Source organism: Anser anser, assembly GCF_964211835.1.
Source record: "Anser anser genome assembly, chromosome: 2".
Lineage (NCBI taxonomy): Eukaryota > Metazoa > Chordata > Aves > Anseriformes > Anatidae > Anser > Anser anser.
Window position 1 is genome coordinate 89859644 of NC_139721.1, and position 20701 is coordinate 89880344.

Consider the following 20701-nt stretch of genomic DNA (forward strand, 5'->3'; position numbering starts at 1 on the left):
GGAAAATATGAAGAACCTTGCTGTAAAAAATGCTGGTCTCTGTAGGCTCTGGCTGGTTCTTGTCCTCCACTCTGCACTGCTGCATTGCTGTTGGGAAATTATTATCTTTTATTGTTTAATTCCCTCTGGGTTTGAGATAAGCCAGATGGTGAGATCTCCTTGTAGGGCAGTTTTCTCCTTGGCATTATCAATTTTCGAATCCCATATTAGTAATGGAGGAGTTGCAGCATGTAATCCCCTTTGGTTTAACTGGTTTTATGTACTTATGTATTCATCTGATGACTGCTACTAATTCTCATGTTTAACTTCAATCCAAACTCATTGCATAGTATAGAAATGGCCAGCTTCCCGTTAACAAATAAATATATGAATGTGGCATTGCTAATGTGTATTCAGGTACCTTTACAGGCTTATATATTTTTTTTTCCTCCTTACAGATTAGAATAACAAGATAATGTCAAGGGAATTTAGCCAGAAAAGGATGCATTGCTTTGCCTTTTTTGGTAGTGCATCTTCCAAAGATCTCTAATTTGTTTTTTACTATATGTTAGGACACATCTTTTCATGCTCATTTTTTTCATAGTGGAAATCTAGATACTGTCAGTGATGTGAGAGTTTCCCAACCAGAACATTAATGAAACTATGGCATCAAAGTCAGGGCAGTGGTTGCTGAACAAATGAGAGGACCTTTTGTCTGAGGAGTTTTTGTTTGTTTTCAATGGAATCTAGTTGATTGGAATGGCTGATGATTTATATCAGGATTATGATGTTAAGTATCATACGCCTATCAGGTTTCTGCTTTCCAAAATATTAATGTAAAATTCAAATAGGGATCTTAGGAAAGAAAGCAAAGAATACTGTTTTACAGGATTCCCAGGGATTGCATAGATGTTATTTGGTGTGAACCTTAGCAGTTTACCTTGTTAGCTAATCCTATGCAAAACTTAGTATCTTGTGTAGATGGGTATCTTGTATCTTTACTAACCTGTGGAAACCCATAAAATCCCATAAGTGTATTTTTTCCCTGTAAGTATCCCATTGCAATATACTTAAATGGATGAGTACATGTGATTGAGGTGTTTTTGGTTTTTTTTTGGTAATAATAATAATAATAAAGAAACACCATGAACTGATCTTGTAGGCTGAAGGGGACATCCCAGATGTCTGTGGTCCAGATCAAAGCAAGTCCAGGCAGATGCAGGTTTTCCAGGGCTTTGTTCAGTCAAGTCATAAATCTCTAAAAGAAGCCTGCATCCATCCATCACTCTAGCACCGCAGTCAAGTAAGTTCTTCTACTATGGCTGTAATCCTTGTCAGGTCATGACTCTGCAATTGTGCTTAGACTTCTCATTTTTCCTGCTTGTTTCCCATGCTGTGTGCGTTTGTGTACACTCTTTGTTTGCTTTCAGGAGGGAAGCAGAGTATTCCTAGAGTTGGCCGTGCCACCTTTTTTAAAAATGATCCTGGGTTTGCTCTTTCTCCGCTGTTACCAAGAGCCGTAACCCACCAGAGGGAAGGGTGTTCCAAGTGCTGGAGTGCAGAGCAAGTAATAGGATTTGGGCAGATTCAGTTTCTGTCCTTAACTGTGCTGACATAACTTGTATTTGCAAATAGTTATTAGGCACGTTCAGTGGGTATGTGGACATAAATAGATTATGTGTATTGAGATGTCATTTCTTTACAAGATGAATCAGCTGCTGAAAGCTGGCCCCTCTGTCATTGCATTTTTGTCCTGTTTTCAGCTCGAGGTGATAGAGTTCTTAATGTGCTTAGTGCTGGAAACCTGATCTTATTTGCCTTAAATACTGAACAGGTTAGTTGAGATAACAACTTAGAAAACGTCCATGAGAGTAGAATGAAAAGTAGGAAACTAACAAAATCAAAACAAAAACACAAAAATGAAAACCCTTATCCTTTCTACCTTAAAAGAAAATAAAAATAAATGTATACAGTTGAATAAAAAGATTAAGAAACTTCATATGGCTGTTTAAGAATAATAATAATAATAAAAAGGGGGTGGAGAAAGTCAAGAAGAAACAATTTCTATTGACTTGTTATTTCTTTCTGAAAATTTACACAGTGACAAAACAACAATCCAATTAGTATCTATCCACTAAAACTAATGTTAATATTTTTCAGATTCTCCAGACAAGTGGGACTGGTGTTCAACATGAACTTCTCTAACTGAGTGCAGGGCAAACGTTAACGCAGTTAGGAGTTTCTATAGCAATTGCTGCCAACTTTCAATACGTAAAAGAAACAAGATGTAATTAAGAACTACCTTTAGATTTATTTTTTTAAGAAGAATCTTCTTTTAATTCTATTTCTGATAGCTGAAAGAGATACAATTTGATCATGAGAGTAAATCTTAAAATCACAGGAGCCCCTTTATCTAGCACTTTAAAATGTTCCCCGTGCAAAATAGTATTTAATTAATTGTCATTACGTAGGAATTATAGAATTAGTGAGTCTAACATTTCATTTATCATTCATTTCTTTAAGTGGCAGTTAGTGGTACCCCAGAATTAAGTTCAGTGCATTTAGTGGTACCCCAGAATTAAGTTCAGTGCATAACAACAAAGTAATTACCAACCATTTTAAAGGAACATTAGTTAGAGAACTTTTAGTTAGAGACTTTTATTTTGAGAAAAGAATCTCTTTATAAGGGGTTTAAATTACATCTTTTCAACAGAGCAAGATAAATGGTTTTTATTAATATATTCATTCCTCCAGAAAGAAAGGTTGATGAGTAGTCTTCTCTGTTAATTTATTTAAATATTTTAGCACTGAATTAAAATACCCCATAAGCAAAGCAATAACCTTTCACCTCCATTGTACATCTTCATTGTAGCAAAAACTATGTATGAGTTGGGAGTGCTGGGTGAAGGATGCTGCCCTTGCAAGCTTCTGCCTCACTGGGGCTATAGGTGGAAATCATGAAATGGATGGTTTAAAGGACAGCAAAAAAGGACAGTGCCATGCATGTGAACGCTGCTAAGACTTCTGTTCTTTCCTGAGCAAAAAAAGTTCCTAGATAGTGATGGAACATCTCCTGTCTCAGTCTTTTCATATGTGGCCACTACCTGTGGGCTTTTTGCTGTCTCAGTGCCTGACTTGAGACTGGGGACTGATTTGCAGAAGTATTGAGTCCTCTCACAGCTGCAGCTGTAGTAATAGGGAACTATACTTTGAACATGCTAAAAACTATGTAATGCTCAATGCTCAGAGCCGTTGGGTCCCAGGTATCTCAGATTGGGAGCAGAATTAATAGGCGCTTTTGATCTTAAAGTTTCCCTGCCCAAATTCCTAATCTGCAATACAAGAGATAGCAATACTTTCTCAGCTCACCGAGACGTGGAAAAAAAATCCTTAATATTTTTCAAAAATTCAAATATTATGTAACTGAGTGCTGCTTTGGGAAACTCATCAAACAATAATGTCTTCAAGAGCTCATTTTGAATTCTGCTCAATATGTGAGTAATCTGGGGTACATGTACACCTGGATTCACATTCACAAGTCTTAGTCCTCAAGGGGGACTTCATCCACCCTGCTATCTGTTGGAGGGACAGCACAGCAGGGCATAAGCAATCCAGAAGGTTCCTGGAATGTGTTGGTGATAACTTCCTTCTCCAAGTGATAGAGGAGCCACCAACGAGAGAGGTGCTATACTGCACCCAAGCCATTTATGATCCTGTGGTTCCATAATTCAGCAATGCAAGGAACGCAAGCAGTCATCACTAACTGCTGCCTCTTCTCTATGCTGAACAGAACAAGGTCTTGTGGAAAGATTAATATTTGAATGTCTCACTGAAGACTGCATAGTTAACGTATTTCTAAGATGAGGGCAACTTAGTATTCCTCAGGCAACCTTAATTCTAGCATTTCAGAATATCTGAATGTTTCATTGAAAAAACAAGTATTGTATTAAGGCTCACTTGTGTGTGCCATTTTCTCGTTTTAAAATGAAAACTGTAAAATGGAGATACTCTGTTGTATACTATCATGTTCTTATGAGTCATCAGTGCAATATAATTACAAGCTTTGTAGAGTAATTCTGTGTTTATATACCTCTTTAATTATTACACATACGAAATATTAGATATAAGTGGGGGGTTCTATGACCATAGTGGGAGAATCATGATTTTTTCAGGCAGTTGTTAAAGTTGGAGCTCTTTAAATTGCAGTCTTTGCCTTCTTTGAATGTGTTTTCTGGGGAAATTCCAGACTCCTTCAAAAGCAAATAAACTGTTCTGGTTTGTGCTGTTGGTCCTGGTGTAAGAGTGAACTGTTCTCTACTCTGTTCTGTACATATACCTAGGGAGAGGGTTGTTATGGGGTTATCCTGCAGGACATCCCTTTGCAGTGAGCATTCCCTTCATTCCTGGTAGTTAGCAGTACCACTCCTCACCAGCTGTAACTCCAGTAATGCATCAAGAGCTCATCTGTGGGATGCTGTTATGTTTACATGGGCACGTGTGTGTGGTACCAACTGGACATTATCAATATATCAGTAATTTAGTGCAGCACACAACCTGTGCGTGTGTCACTCCCCAGCCCAGCATCGGAGAGGTTGGCCAGTGTAGGTTTGCCATTGATGCACTTGATTCCAGCAGAACCAACTTGCTGCTGCTGCTGAGATTGTGCTGATGCAGATGTGCTTTCCTGATGAAAAGGTACATCATTAAGAAGAATCTCATCCAGTTTTATAAGAAAAACAAGTTTTACAAGTTCACTCTGTTGTGGGCATATTGCTGTTGTCTAAAAACCATATTTTGGGGTTGCATTGTTGTTGTCTAATAAATCAAGATTTTAGTTTTCATTTTAGCAAAAGCATGTACTTCCCTGGTTGCCTGTCATCCCTGGGAAAACTGCCTTGCATGTGAAATGGGATGTTTTGCTATTGATACACTTTGCTAGGAAATGTTATTAGAGAGAGATAGCATAAAAGGGAGATTTAGAAGTGTACATTGAAAGACTACATATGAATTTCATTTTGAAGGTATAAGGACAGCAGTGGAATCTTGTCAAGATATTAGTCCCTGAGGGAAAAGCAAGTTCTTGTAGGATTCTTTTCCTTTCCTATTGATTTCATTTATTATAGTGTTCCTGTAGTCATGCCATTTTGCTAGAAAGAATTGCAGAGCGTAATCTGCTTCACTTGTATATTTTTTTGGTTCTGCGTCTGTTTCTGTTATCCTTTACATGCCTTGCCAGCTTCGTGACAAGAGTGGACAAGAAGCCTGTGCAAAATGTACAACTAAGGTGCTTCCACAAATTATTTCAAGGGCCTCAAGTAAAACCTCTCCTTGTGTGTTACGTTGTTTTTATTAAGCTTTTCTTGTGTAATTTTTACTTTATTAACATGAGATTTCGTAATGTTACATTTCCTCAACTACAAATAGTAGAGAAGCTGCTAAGACTGTATTCTATGCAACTCCTTCAAACCAAAGTGTAATACAATTTGTGCTGCTTTTTAGGAAAACATTGTTTTTCAGAAATAGACGTGCTGCTGCCATCGCTCAAGAATTTCATATGAATTAGAAATTAGAGGGGAAAAAAGTTTATCTGAACTTCGAAGAACAACAGTTGCTTCCTCTCAGTTCACTGTTTTATTTTCACCTGCTTTATATGGAGATGGTGGGTTAAAATTAGTCTGTAACTAAGTATTATACTGGTAAGCAAGAAGAGCGTGTTGGTCTGGCTGTGGTCCTGTAGTATTACTGGTGAATGAGATAAGCCGATGAAATACATTACACTATCTTTTAAAAAGTGGCGATAGGCACTTTGTGGAGTGCAAGAAGAGGGAGAGAAGGACAAGAAAGTATTCAAAATGTAATTTCTATTGTATTTGTGTCACATGAGTTCCTAAATCATGAAAGGTTGCTAAAAATCATGAAACTAACTAAAAGAAATCTGAGAGAGAAATCCAAAAGAGAAGTTAATGTGTGGTGATTATTCTGACATGCAGGATTATTGTTCTCTGTCCCGTAATCATACAGGAATGCTTATTTCATGGTAAGAATTCAAGCTAAAATTGAAACATGGGGTCCAGTTCATCTCATCTGGTTTACCTGTCTAGAAGTTAAGTGCTTTATCCATACATGTCTTACAATAAAGAATTGCCATTTGCGTTTCTCATTCCCCATTTACAGTAGAGTTCAAGAGACCGACTTAGACCAGATACCTAGCAACGTGTACTGGTGAAGAAGCTGAAGGCATCCCCTAGAATGATGCTTCTGCTCAGCATCTTCTTGCAGATATCCTATGCATTTTACAGACCTCTCTACTTTCTCCTGAAAGCATCCCAAAATGTAAGAAAAACAGATTAGTAGCCATCAAGTTGTTAGTGAGCTGGTATAATTTCAAAGGATGGACTGAATAAGAGGGAGAATTGTTTTGTCTTGAATGTAACCCATCAATTCCTGCCTCAGAAGAGTGCTGGGAATTACAGCAGGACCCCACCATGTTGCTGGACAGGCATTGGATTAGGCAGAACTTGAGTACTTTCCCACAACGCGCAGTTCAAAGGATCGTGGCCACACGGAAGCCAAGCCGTACACTACAGACTAAAGAAATTTATTTTTAAGCGCAAGTGTTGCTCCATCTTACTGTTGCTGGGAATATGTGAGAAGAAATAGAGGAGATTTCAGACTCAGGCAGAAGAGCAGGCCGTGGCTCACTATGCCTTTTCCCAAGATACAGAACCAAGAGTTTCCTGAAATGTCCATTATTGCTATAGCTGTATGCGTTCTGCTTTAACCATGCTCTGTGTGCAGACTGTATGTGAGACTAGTTAAACATCCATAGGTGTTTTATAGGTGCAGACAGATATTTGCAAGTGGTCATATGCCAGCTGGAAGGATTATATTCAGGAGTAACGTAGAGACAAGTTCAGGAGGACCCTATGCACCTACATCATTCTCTCGGAGTGTACGATCTCATGTACTACTTACTTCCTGTAATTATATATTTAAAGCTCATCCGTATCTTTGGATAACATGAAACCTATTGACAGAAATTATTTTAACCAATAATACTCTGTGGTTGAATTTTTTTTAGACAGGAGATCAATAAACAGGCATGGCTTGGAAAGCCAATCTCTCTATGAGATATCAGCAAGAAAAGCCTTTGGAATCATTGTAGCACAGGAGCGGTGGAGTAGTTCTGTGGTAAGAAAGGAGAATTGTCTTTAATGCTTCTGATCAAAGATTATTCAGCCTGTGCTATATGATGATACATTTAGCTTCATCTTGCCTGCTGCAGTTTTGGAAATAAATGAGTTGTGTGTACTTGGGACCTTCAGAATCCAATCCTAGCGACAAGGCAGGTGGTGCCTACGTGAATCATGGCTTTTTTGATTTTTTTCTGAAGAACGAGTTTGTGGCAGAAGAGTATAGATGTTAATTTGTAAACCTTATCTCTATGTTAATTTCAGAAAATGTAGAGCCAAGGACCCCCAGTCAGGAGTCTGGGGCGTTATTAGAATAGGTACTGTAGAATCACAAAATGCAAGGTCAGTCCCTGAACGTAGAAGTTGAATTTACTGTGCAGTTTCAGAGTAACCATGACTCTGTGCTGCTAGGAGCTGAACACAGTTTCTAACCTTTTGATATGTACAAGGGTTCTGACTGTTCTGATTTTTGAACAGCAATATCAAACAGAAGCTAAACAGTATTCAGTGCTGTGGTATATATAAACTGCTGCCTCTATATCTTTTGGGAATGTCTTGATCTCTTGAAGGTTGTATCACATTTATGTTGTTGTTCCTTGCTTTGCTAGTTGTTTTTAAAGAAAAGACCATTTCTAAAGATGCTAAACAGTCAGTGTAGGTATTGGTGAACTTTTGGGGAGAAACTTTCATCTGGGGACAGTGAATATATATGGAGCGAATTTGTCCAGCTGTATTTATGAGCCCGAAAAATGAGATTCATAATTGAATTTTTGAACTATACTGTAGACTTATTTTTTCCAACAAATGGCAGTCCCTTGTGTATTTCTATATGACTTACATTTTTTTCAAACCTATATGGCTACAATGTCTAGGGAGATTTAAGAGTACTTAAAGATATTAAAAGACCCAACAACTCAAAAATTCAACTTTTCCCTGAATGAACAAAGCATTAAGAAAGGAAATGGAATTTGGTTTTACATGCTCAGAACAAAAAGAGCAGTACTGAAACCTGCTGGCAATGTCAGGGGAAATAAACCCATGGAGTCAACTCTTTTTTGTGGTCTGTGACATAAATTAAGAAAGCAAATTGTACTGCCCTCCATGGAGGGTGTCCAGTTTTGAGATATCTCTCTATAAAGAGGAAAAAAGAAAAGAAAAAGAAAACCAAGCAAGTTATTTTTTCAGATCTGTGAGCTAAAGTACAGAGAAAAAGAAAAACCGTATGCCATAAGTGTTTGTAGTTAATGACTAATATCTTGCATTGCACTTGGAAATTAAGTGGATACTTTATCTTTCATCATTTGAAAGCTTGAACCTTACAGCAGCGTGTGGTTATGAATGTCAAAAAAATATCTGAATTTTTAAGAAAAATTCCGTTTAATGGTGGTTTTTGTCATTGAATCTGTTGGGAGTGCTTAGAAATATTTGTTGGAATGAGAGACGTGGACTCAGGCATAGAGAGACAGATGGATAGGAGCCCGGGAGAAGGACTGAGGAATTGATAACTTCGGAAGCAGAAAGACAGAAGAACTGGAAAATAAAAATGACAGACTGAGGTGAAAAAAAAAAAGCTGCTTCTTTGGTTTGTTCAATCCTCCTCTTGCTAATCACGTTCTCCTGCCCTTCTCCACTCTAGCCATCCATCTCTCCTGACCAGAAATGTTTTCCTCTAAGCTATTTGGCTTGATAGAATATTAGCAAAAATGGTAAAATGTGTGTTAATTACATATTAAAAGAAAGTTGAGTCTATTGGATGGCTTCCCTTGATAGAAATTTTTAAAATAGGCTGTTCCTTTAGTATGTACCAAACTATTTTGATTGTGGAACAAAAATAAACATAAATATTAAAAACTCAATCAAAGCCTTTAAAGTTCTTTTGCTTAGTTTTCAAGTGAAGTGAACAGAACAGATCAGTCTGACCCAGGAGACAAAGCTGTGGTCTCAAAGTGACTATTATTGTTGGAAAATTATTCCACATTTGAGATTTAGAAAGATAAGTTCTTTTTTCCGCAAAATAGGCATAATTGAATGTTTACTTCTTTTCTGGAGTTCTTGAGGAGTGGCTTACTTCGCATGCACAGTCTGAAAGCCAAGTCCTTATTTTAGAAGGTAATTTAAACTGGATTGGACATGGGAGCCTGACTACATCAATTTAACAGAGTTAGAGAATAATATGACAGTTTTGATTTTTGCTTCTGCTGAAGAGAGCAGTTCAGAAGGAAACTTTAGTAAGATTTTTGGCCTCAGTTTCTTAATATCCAAGCCACGTGACCTTGTACTTCCATAAGCTCTTCTTTATTGGACTCACACCTTACTATATACGTGTTTTTTTTCTCCGCATAAAACCTTGGACTCCCAAAATATGGGAGTTCTATCTGAAGTAGGAAACAATTTTAAATGATTTTCTAATACAGGTAAACATAGTTTACCTCATTGCTGTGGCCATCATGTAGAATATGCATTCTTAGTCTATAATAATAAGCAAATCTTTATTTTGCAGGAGCTCTTTTTCAAACCCTTGTTCTTAAGACGTCCATTAACCACACAAAGCTCAAATGTGGACATAGGCCTTTGTTTCAGGTCTGAAGTTTCGTGTGAACTCACAGTAAAATCTAGTGCTCAGGTAGAGAGCTCTTTGGTGATCTGTTGAGGTACAATTGCTGAATGTGCAAATAGAGAAGACGACAAAGGAAGCTGAGGATAATGAATAAGAACAAATAGTTGAGGTACCGTTTGGAGATGGCTGAAGTGTTACTGTTTTGCATGGGAAAGTAAACAAAAAAGATGTCTGAGAAGAGGGTAAGAGCATGTGGTTGCAACTGAGGCTTGTCAAGCACACTTCCCATTTGGAGGTGTTGTGCATTGCTAGATAGCAGCTGTGGCCAAGGTTTTGTTTCACCTGTTTTCTCTGATTCATGCGTGGGAGGAAGTCTATATCCTTGAATTTTGGTTTCTCTTGCCCTGTTTTCCATTGATGAATCAAAGCAGTGTACTGTAAGACCATACTTTATGCTGTGCTTCATTCAGTGCAGTTGTTGAGCCTGTGTTTGGGGCTGCCTGGTTTCATTATGTCTGTAAATTACTTTCAATTCAGTTTAAAGCACTGATTTGTCTTATAAAACATAATATGTAGTGTCTGTATCCTTGAGAATCTGTTCACCTCTCTACCCGCCATGAATTTGTTTCAGTAACAGACATGGTTTGGACCGAAAGCAGGAGACTAAATTCAGATATTTGTTTCTAGACCCCATCCCAGCTTTTAGCTACACCCACTTTGGATACGTTCCTTTCTGGGCATTTTGTGAAGAACACCTTGTATGCAGGCTGTTGGATGCTTCTGACTTGGCTCAGTCCAAGATCAAAATCTAATTTCTTTCACTTCTCAGTAACTGCTGAGTATAACAATTTGAAGGCCCAATTTAGGCTCTGTTGAAAGTAAGATTTCCTTATTGGCAGTTTTACAGGAGTTGCAAAAATTGTTAAATAAAAGCCAGCATAGATATAAAAATAAGCATGACTGAAGTGTATAACAAAAAAAAAAAAAAGTTTTGTCAACCTGTTCCTAACACTATATTGCAAAATATGCCTTAAAAATCTTGTACAGTACAAAATGTCATGTCTTACTTCTTGTGAAGTTCAACATTTCTGTCTGTGGGTATTTCTGAGGATTCAGTGGATATAATCCATGAGTTCTAGTGGGTGACTGTGTATGTCTCAATGAGGAATTATGAAGCTTCCCATCCTGGCTGAAGTACTTTAAACTAGTAATAGTATTGTAAGACACAGACAGTTAGTAAGTGGTTGATATTAATATGATGGAGTGCTCTTGTAGTTCTAGCTTTATCTTTGAAGATTGGTATTACATCAGCAAATAAATGTTGCTTTGACTTTATTTTATTTTCTTATTTATTTTTTTTTGCATTTCAGTTGTGAATTAAATATGTTTGATCAAATTAGCTTTCATTTAGCAAAGTTTTTTGGAGAATGGCTTGATTGGTCTAGATTTAAGTAGGTTCGTTGATTCTTCTGGTCTGAAAGCTTAGGAGCAGGACACTTAGACGTGACTTCTCAAAGAAGATGGGTTCCCTTGTAAGACAGTTGTAATGATCCAACCTTCTTTTTCAGTCAGATGGGACTGTGTCATCTGCTAGTGTGGGAAGCCAGTCAAATTGTTTTATCCTTTCCTTTTCCATCTTTGGCCACCTGACATGCAATGCCTCCAGCAATTTTATTCTGGTGGGTAGTCAAGTTTTTCAAGCCAGGCAGCAGGAGCCTGGCAGCATACAAACCTTTGAGGGCTAGATGGGGAAAGCTTGACTGTCAGGAATGCTTTCTGCACTGGGCTGCGTTATTTCAAGTAGTGATGCTATATTTGCCTCACCAGGTCCCTGAAATCTGCCACTTTGGCTAGGTCTCTGTGTTGGAACTTCAACCTGACTTCTGTCATGTTTAAAGTTACTTGTGTTCATTCATTCTTTCATGTTGACTCACATTAGCTCAACTTTTTCATGTTCTACTTGCCAAAATCCAAACTATATAAAATATATATGCTATAAAACGTTTTGGAGTGGTCTCACTCACCAGAATAGTTAGCTGCACGTTTAACTTTTAATTTTCAATCAGAATATTCAGGACTGTGCTTTAGTCTTGTTGAGTTCCCCAAGGTAATTCTAAAAATGTTTTAAGTTAATTATATTCTTAAATGCTACATTGACTTGGAGGTTTACAAACAGGAAGTTGGAGAAGAGACCAGAGGCAAAATAAATGAAGATGCGGGGCGTAGTGGAGATTTATTTGTTAGTGCTGATTTGAGGAGGAATTCCAATAGTCTGCATTTTTCTTTCATCTGTCTGAAGAGAGGGGAATTCTTCACTGATATGGACTTCTGGCACTTGAGAAGTTTGTGTTCTGAAGGCTGATAATTGTATAAGGATCACCCAGCAGACAGGTGTTTATTCATAGCTCAGATGCCAGTGCTCTGAGCTCCTAGGCAGATAGCTGGGTAAAATTTTGTATGTGTGGTACATAATGCAAAGTAGTATAATGTGACCTAGTCCTCCTAAAAAAAAAAGTTGATATAAAATGAAAACATGCATTACATAATTAAAATGCATAGCAAATCAATTAGGTATGAATATTGTACGTTAAAGTGTGAGCTAAAAGAGTTACAATGAAAACCATTCTTGTATCAAAATAATTTAAAAGCACAAGTCTTAAATGTAAGGCTTTGCCTTACAGAATACGCACCCATTCTGCTGATCTTCTGTCATATACATTTTGTTTCTTTCAGATCTATGAGTAATTATCAGTAATGTGGGGAAGGAGAATCAGCAACCCCTGTCATGCATACTAACTTAAATGAGCATCAATGAAACAACTAACACTGTTGCTCAACCTGGCATCTTTAGGTGTCTGATTGAATGCCCCTGTGGGGATACAGCAGTGTTTTTTTCAGAACCCTCATAGCTATTGCTTCAGCTGATCTACTTAGCCCTGAGGGAGGGGGATGGATTGTGTTAATCAGACAGCAGAAACTTCCATACATGTATGAACAGGAGTTTTGCTACTGATTCGTGAGTTGATGCTCTTAAGAAAGACAAGCTGGACGTTTGGGGAAGCAACATCATTGCAGTGAATTATTCCTCTTCTTTCTAGTCTTAAGAATATAATTTTTTCTCTATACAGGAGTATGGAGAGAAAAAGTATTTTCAGCTTGGAAAAAAAAAACAGTTAATGGTTTACACTTAATTGAAGCTTAAAACCTTTCCCAGTCATTAATTTTCAATACATTCTGTGTAGTGGCTATCTCTTCTCCATAAATAATTCAGTTGACAATGGGGAATATTGCAGTTCTTCATATAATGTTGCATGGATTATAGGGTCAGGTTAGCTCAGGGACCGTTGGTTGGTCTAAGCATATCAGTTCAAGCAGCTCTGCCATGAGGACATGAACTGGTACCTCTTGAGTTTGTGCCCACTCTTCTGTTTCTCAGGAATTCCACAGTTCAATATTTAAGCTGTCTGCTTTAAAATGTCAGGAAGTGCAAAGTCTTACCTATGAGTGCACTAGGAAGGACAAGGCAGAACATCCAGACTGCTCTGGGGAGTACTGATACAAAGTTGACTAAATTCACGTGGCAGCACAATACTTCTGAGGTTCTAGATCAGGCACAGTTGGGTTCTGCTGGGGACCTGGTAAATAAGTAGGTTCAGGTTAATTGAAAGACTCAAAGTGATGACTGTGTCTCTTTTTCCAAACTTGTTATGCCTGCTGTTATTTAAGCAGGGCTCTGAACTGTTCCCTCTCATCATTGAACATGACAGCGTACCCCAGAATACCATCAATCCCCAAATAATGGGAGCACTCTTGTCTCCTTTCTGATAAGAGATGGGAGTCAGAAAGTAGAGTTCTGCCTCCAGCCTCCTCCGTGATGGTAGGGAACTTGCGAAGTTCAAAGCTTCCAAAAAATTTGCTAAAATTAATACTTGGAGCGGGTGGGGGGGGGGGGGGGCAGGTAGAGCATTGGTCTAATGACATAGCTGTGGGATGCACAGTGATATATGACTTGGGAGCTCACTGCTAGTGCTGATGGGAAATCACAGAATCATTAAGGTTGGAAGAGACCTCCAAGATCATCTGGTCCAACCATCCCCCCACCACCAATGTCACCCACTAAACCATGTCCCTAAGCACCAGGACCAACCTTTCCTTGAACACCTCCAGGGATGGTGACGCCACCACTTCCCTGGGCAACCTGTTCCAATGCCTGACTGCTGTTTCTGAGTACTGAACACAGTACTCAAGGTATGGCTTCACCAGAACGGAGTACAAGGGGACAATCACCTCCCTGGTTCTGCTGGCAAGCCTGTCACATGTGCACTTTCAGCCTAAGTGCATTTATTAAGGCATTTGTTTAAATTTGAAAAAGCTGTGAGCCTTTGCAGAGCTGCTGGGCTCTCAGCTTTGTTGAAAATTGGTGGGATGATGCCTAAACATGGAGGTGGTTCCTGATGTTGAAAAAAAAACCACTGTTTAATAACTCAGTGTTCCTGCTCTGTAAATTAAGAAGGTATGAATATTTCCTGACAGAAATGTTGCATCATTAATATCTGTAAAGCTCTTCTGTATGAAATATTCTTGTCTTTTTATATTTAGTGCTGCGTAACAAAGACTTTTGTATGTGGGGGGGCGGTGGCTTTCCCTGGGGGCAGCAGCCCAGGAGCTCCCTGGTTGGAGGTGTGATGCCAGCATGACGGGGCCTTGAAGGCCATTTTCCTGCTTCTTCTAGGTGCCTCAGAAGAGGCAATTTTGATCCTCTCAAATGTTGACAGTGATGTTAATGCTGCATAGGCTTGGCTGGTCTGTCAGCTCACATGAAATAGCCTGAACAGGAAATTCATGGTTACATGTCTTGTAAAACACAGTCAAGTTGGATATGAAGCGCTGAGCTCTGAGCATAGTAAAGTGTTGTGTAATGTTCTGCAGCATTTCTCAGACTCTGAAACTTTGGACGCAGAGAGCAAAGCGTGCAGCTTTATTGCCACTTTTGAGTCCTGGACTCAGTGATATGCCCAGTCTTGCTGCTTGGGATGTGTCCATAAGCCTGTAGGTCTTTAATTTGCCAATTGCTTGCAGGCTTTTCTGTTTTGCCATTCTAGCTTTCTTTTTTTCTTTTCTTGGGAGATAGGTGAACGTTTTATCAGCAATTTTTCATGTTGTGAACTTAAGCTTTTGAATTTTTATCTTGTTTGTTTGTTTATTGCAGCTGGCGCTCAGGATAAAATTGGCTGGGCATTTGGCTTGGGTTTGGAGAGGCTGGCCATGATCCTATACGATATTCCTGACATCCGACTGTTCTGGAGTGAAGATGAACGCTTCTTGAAGCAGTTTATTGTGCCTCACATTTGCCAAAAAATAAAATTTCAGGTAAAGTAATGTGTATATGAAAATAATTTTCTGTCAGTAAGACGTCCATGTAGCCCTAGAGAATATCATACAATTAAAATTCTGTGCCATTAACAAATTAGGTTTTAAAGCAACAGCTTTTCAACTATCATGATTCTCTGATAAACTGCAAAAAAAATGGCTGTTGATGATAACATTTTTTCAGCCAGATAATGTTCTGAGTTGCTGCTGATACTCAGTGAATATCTCTGTTCTGAGTAATAATTAAGCCTGTATTTAAATTCTAAATCTGTCCAGAATAGAGATTGATTTAGGCCTGTGTCTGAATTGTGTATATTCTTGAATTGGGGCTGTAGTTCTCTATCATTATAAAAACCTGTTTGATGCCAACCCTTCAAATATTGTAATACATTCCCAATAACCCCCTTTTGTTTTCACTCTGAGTTCGTTGAAGTGAGTTGCACTGTTTAACATCAGCAAAATGCTTTGTGAACACACACCAATGTCTTCAATATGTTGGCTCTTTCCTCCAAGTGGTAGTGGGGGAGGAGTGCAGGTTCAACTACTGTTTCTTTTGTAACTCCTCTCCTGAGGCTTCACTTGCTTTCAAAGCTGGCAACTTATCTTCCTTCTTGTAGTAGCAAAGTAATCAAGCATAACTGGATTGAGTGGAAGTGTTACTTCCATAATGTTCTTCTGTATCATCACAGGAAGGCTTAAGTCAGCTGTTATCACCCATCTTTGGGAGAGTTGAGCTGACAGCTGTGTAGATGTCTGATAACGTCTGAAGTACTAAAGCGTCAAAATGCTTATTGCTGCTGCCTTTTACCATTTTCCTTGCTTTGTGAACAGCTTGATTATGTTTTTTAACAATTGAAAATATAAAAGGGGAAATCAACAGTGATAATGCTGAGACGATATTTGAGCAGTCTCTACAGCAAATCAGTAGCAGCATCCATTTTTGAGTTCATAGCAGTTCTGGCACATCTTCTCTGATAGAGTCAGAATGTTGTTTAGATTTTTTTTCTTTTTGCTTTTGTGATGCTGGTGATGGGGCAGTCAGATCGTAGTTATCACTTACAGAAAGAAGGCAGCTTTTGCCATGTTTCTTGAAGGTGGGTCTGTCTGTAGGTTTCCCACATCTTCTACAGAATGTTGTTCTTTTCAACAAAGGATGCTCAAGTGTCCTTCATTTCAGCCTGTATCTTTCTGGTTGTCATTGCTCCTGAGGAACATGGATTGTGGCTTGGCTTATAGATTGCAGTCTGATCTCTGATGGAACTAAAATGAGATTTCTTGCTTTCTTTAAAATTGAGGATCAAAGTCTCAACCTAATATTAATGGTAGATTGGGTATTTGGGAGAAGGCTCAGATTGTCAGGATGAAATGATCTGATGGTGAAGGTGAGCCAGAGAGAGGACTGAGTGACTGCTGCTTTAGGTTGTGTATCATTTTCATGTTCAGCTTCAGATAAAGTCAGGAGTAGTGAACCAATCTGAAGGTAACAGAGGGGTGGGTTACTATGGTAAACTCAGAGGAAAGAGCAGCTTTTAGGAAGCTGAAGGTGATAGAAATGTTCTTCTTTTCTTTCTTTCCCTCCTCTCTTTCTTTCTTTCCCTCCTCTCTTTCTTTCTTTCTCTATTTTTTTTTCCACTTGCTGCTGTTTGGTAACATTAGCTGAGCAGCATGTGTTCTTTCACTTTTTTGCTTGTTAACTGCATCATCAACAGGAGACTGGTGACAAGGTCTTTAAGCATTTCTTTTTGCTGAGCAGGGTTGTTTTCAACTGGCATTGGTTCAGCTTGGAATGAGGAGAGAAGTTCTACATCCTAGAAATCTGATTATTTGATGTTGTAGAGATAGTCATGAAATTGAGCCTTGTTGGTTGAAACACATTTTGAAGTAATAACATGATTCAGGAGATGTGATGCAGTTCCTTCAAGGAAAAGGAGCTATCAGTTGCAACTGTGCTCTAACTTGGACCATAGAGAAGAGCTGGAGTAATGTTACCAGCCAATTAGCTGTTGCTCTATCACATTAATGCACTGGCAGTTGTCATATCCCAACAAATAGGCTAATGAAAAAGTGGAAGGATTAGGGGATTAAGGAGTGTGGGATAGGGATGGAAAGATAAATTGAGTCTCTTCTTTCTCCATTCTAAAGAAAGAATCTGGCCAATGTTTCAGAAAGTGTTTTTTTCCACTGGTGTCAAACATTTCTCGGTACCCTTTTAATTTGTTTCCATTTTCTTTCCTTCTTACTTTCTACCCCATAAAAAACCCACACATACTCCACTTGGAAGTCCTGTTTTCAGTTTTGGCAGAATAATTCTCCCTAATCCTTACTTTATATTTTTTAACTCTGTCTCTCAGTATAAAAGGTGACTAGTGTCAAGCTTGATTTTTTGTCGTCGTCGTTGTTGTTTAAAAGAAAGCCTGCATCCACTTTTCACCTGGTGTCTTATATTGAGGCTTTCGAACTCAATGCAGAACATACTGCCAGAACACAGAACATACTGGCATTGCATTTTTTAGGGTAAGTGACTCTTCAAATGAGAATATTGTGAAATAATATTCAGTGCTACCATTAGATCTTGGGTGATGGGAGTTAATAAGCCAGTTTTTCTTTCTTTCTGTTCTCTGTTATTTTTCAGTTATGCTGTAAAACCAAGTTAGCAGACTTTATGCACCTGACTGCTTTCTAAAGAGACATAATTAATGAATCACATGGTTTATTCATATTTTATTTGAAAGAAAACTTTTAGGCTGTCTTGCAGTGTTGATGTTTAAGAAATCATGATGGATATTAGAAAAGTGTTTGATTTTCTACAGGCAAGGCCATGCAGTATTTTTCAGCCTGACTGAACTGAACCAAGATAGACCAGATGTTTTGAGAGCCTTTCATTACACAGATTGAATCCTACAGTTCCACAAGGCCTGGATAAATGTCCATTCTTCGTGTGCTTAAGTGAGATAGACTTCTCAACCGTCTGATATTCCCCCTATCCCTTCTTATAATCTGATTATCCACCAACACAAGTATTTTTCTTTCTGTTCATTAAAATGTTCTTCAAACAGATGAAGGCCACAGTGAACAGCAGTAACCTTTAATAACAGCTGGGCTAAAAATACTTGTGTTCAAAAATGGAATTTAATTTGAATATTTTCTTGAGACTTAAAGTATGTTTTCAGCCTTTTAACAGCCTGAATGTGTCAGGCTTCTTCATGTGTCATCAGTTGCTCAATTTATGCATGTAGGCTTCAGTGGGTCAAAAAGCTGCCTAGAAAACTGACAGTGCTTGTACCATTGCAGTCACTCAGCAGAGCAGTGTTAGAGGGCTGCTCCCCACAGATCAGACTGTGGTGTTGATGAGGATTACCTAAACCACTCCAGCTATAATTTGACACAAGTCACAGCAGTGTGGGGGATCAGAGGCTAGTTACTTGCCTTCAGTCACTCGTGTAGGGCTGCTGTTCAGGCTGTGAAATGAAAAGCTGAGAATGGACAGGGCAGGAAAAACTGATCACCTGCAAGGCGTAACGTAGTAAAACAATGGTTTGGATCTGATCTAGTATGCTGTGTTATATTTCTGTTCATCAGAGCTCTGAGGAGAGCTGCATGTATTTGCTTTTCGTTCAGTTATGAGCCTGCATTCTTAAAAGAAAAAGATGTGTCCGTGGGCTGACAACTCTCAGGTACAAAAATGAAATGACATTTAGGGAAGGAAGACACTCACAGTTCAGATGAAGTGCAGTGTGCCCAGAGGTGTTGATTAAGACGAATGGACTTCAGGACAGTTCCTGGAACCTCCATCATTGCACTGCCACAGCGAGCAAGCGGCATGTCATGTCAATTGACCGCTGATGCATTTTCTCCTCACAAAGTCACTTTCATCTGATACTGGCAGTGGTTGCTGCCGCTGGTGTGGTTTTAAATAATTATTTTGATCACAGGTGAGTCCTGTGGCCCAGACTGAGGTCAGACAGAAGTATGTTTATATTGTTCTAAGGAAAACAGTAGTACAGAGGGTATCTGGGCCAGATTCCTAGCTAAAATGCAGACCCCCTGTGTGAGATTATAAGAGTTTCTTTCTCCTTGTTCTCCTTGTTTCTGTGTTATTTATGATATTCTGCAATAGCCCTGTTACATTCTGCAATAGCCCTAGCACCACCAGCTACTCAGCACCCCCTTCCATCACCTTGAGGGGGTGTTCCTTCCTTGTATCTGCTTGCGCATGCAGTCTATCTAGAGTCGGTTGTGTTTTATTTTTTTTTCCCTCCAAAAAACTTAGCTTCTACTTAAAACAGTAGACTTTACAACCAGGATCATTTTGATGGAGCCAGGATAGGCAGAACTCCCAGAACAACTCTGCTCAAAGACCTGAGGGGCCAGTAACCTTTGGCAGTGGAGTAAAGAGAGCTGACAAGCAGCTTGAAGTGACACCCCATTCACCTCTTGCACAGCTGTAGTCAAAATGGTGTTTGTGGTCCTAACCTAGGAGACTGTCTCTGATTTGAAAAGTGAACAGTCAAGGTTAGCAGAGATGAGAAAAAGGATATCTTCATAAAGGTGTTGTGTAAAAAAAGTCATTTGTTATACAGGGAAGGAAAACAAGGTGGGCTTGCCTTTCTCCTGTGCTAGGTAGCAAATGCTGAACCTCACTCACTTCGATTTGCCTTTGCTCAGTGTGCCATAAGGAATTAGACCCCTATTCTAATGACGAAGGATTTATCCAGTAGTCCAGTTTGCACTGTTTGCTAAACACATGAGCACTCATGTTCCCAGTTACACAGTGCAACTTTTTTAGTTTGTTTGTTTCTGTGTACTTTTCGGTTTACTTAGACAGTCATCATCCCTGTGCATCTTTCTTGTGCACATACCTGATTGTTGCTGGGAGACAGGTAGCTTGTCCTGAAGCTGTAGGAGATGCTGAAAATAAAATGCACTTGCAGGTCTAGGGGGAAACTTCTGTAAATTCAACCATCATAGTCTGTCCTTTATTCTGTGCTTGAAAGGGAGAGCATCTTATGTAAGCCAGTTATTTCAAAAAAATTTGATCTTGCTACATTCACTGCAAAGAATGAGTCTGTCTGATCTATCATTAATATGCTATTCCCTATAAATTATATTTAGGTTCTTAGTCTGTGATTAGCTTTATTTTCCAATAAAAGAATAAATAGATTCACTGGGTGCTACATTTTCAGATATTTTTCATCAAGATTAGGTAACTCCATGCTTAAATGGTTATTCATTTATTATGTTTACATTCTAATAGTGCATCTATTAAAGAAAAATGCACAACCATTAGTATGTAAATTCAACTTGGATGTCTGAACAAATGGGGTACAGCCTCAATTGTGATTTATTGTCTAATTAGTTTTACTGTAATTGAAGATATATAAAGTGTGTTTGTGTGTGTGTGCATGTGGAGGTACAACAGAATAGATGACAGTGTAGCATAAATATTTTATTGGCCTGACTTTGGGAAGGTTGAATTTTCTTATGAATGACTTATGTAGATCATCTTAAGTGAATGTCAGTAAAACCTTTACAGTGCTATGTATCATCTCAGCTTTGCCTGTATACTCTGCAGAACATTGCAAAGCTCTTTTTTCATTTTGGG

General features: G+C 38.7%; 1 protein-coding gene across 16 annotated transcripts in view; it reads left to right on the forward strand.

Annotated features, from left to right (window-relative positions):
• Window positions 1-20701, forward strand: part of FARS2 (phenylalanyl-tRNA synthetase 2, mitochondrial) — a 260594-nt gene that overhangs the window by 131634 nt on the left and 108259 nt on the right. For all 16 annotated transcript variants that reach the window (XM_083826153.1, XM_083826161.1, XM_083826151.1 and 13 more), the window contains one exon: window positions 14939-15099. In XM_083826153.1, the coding sequence (XP_083682279.1) occupies window positions 14939-15099 (161 nt within the window). The remainder of the gene's footprint in view (window positions 1-14938; window positions 15100-20701) is intronic.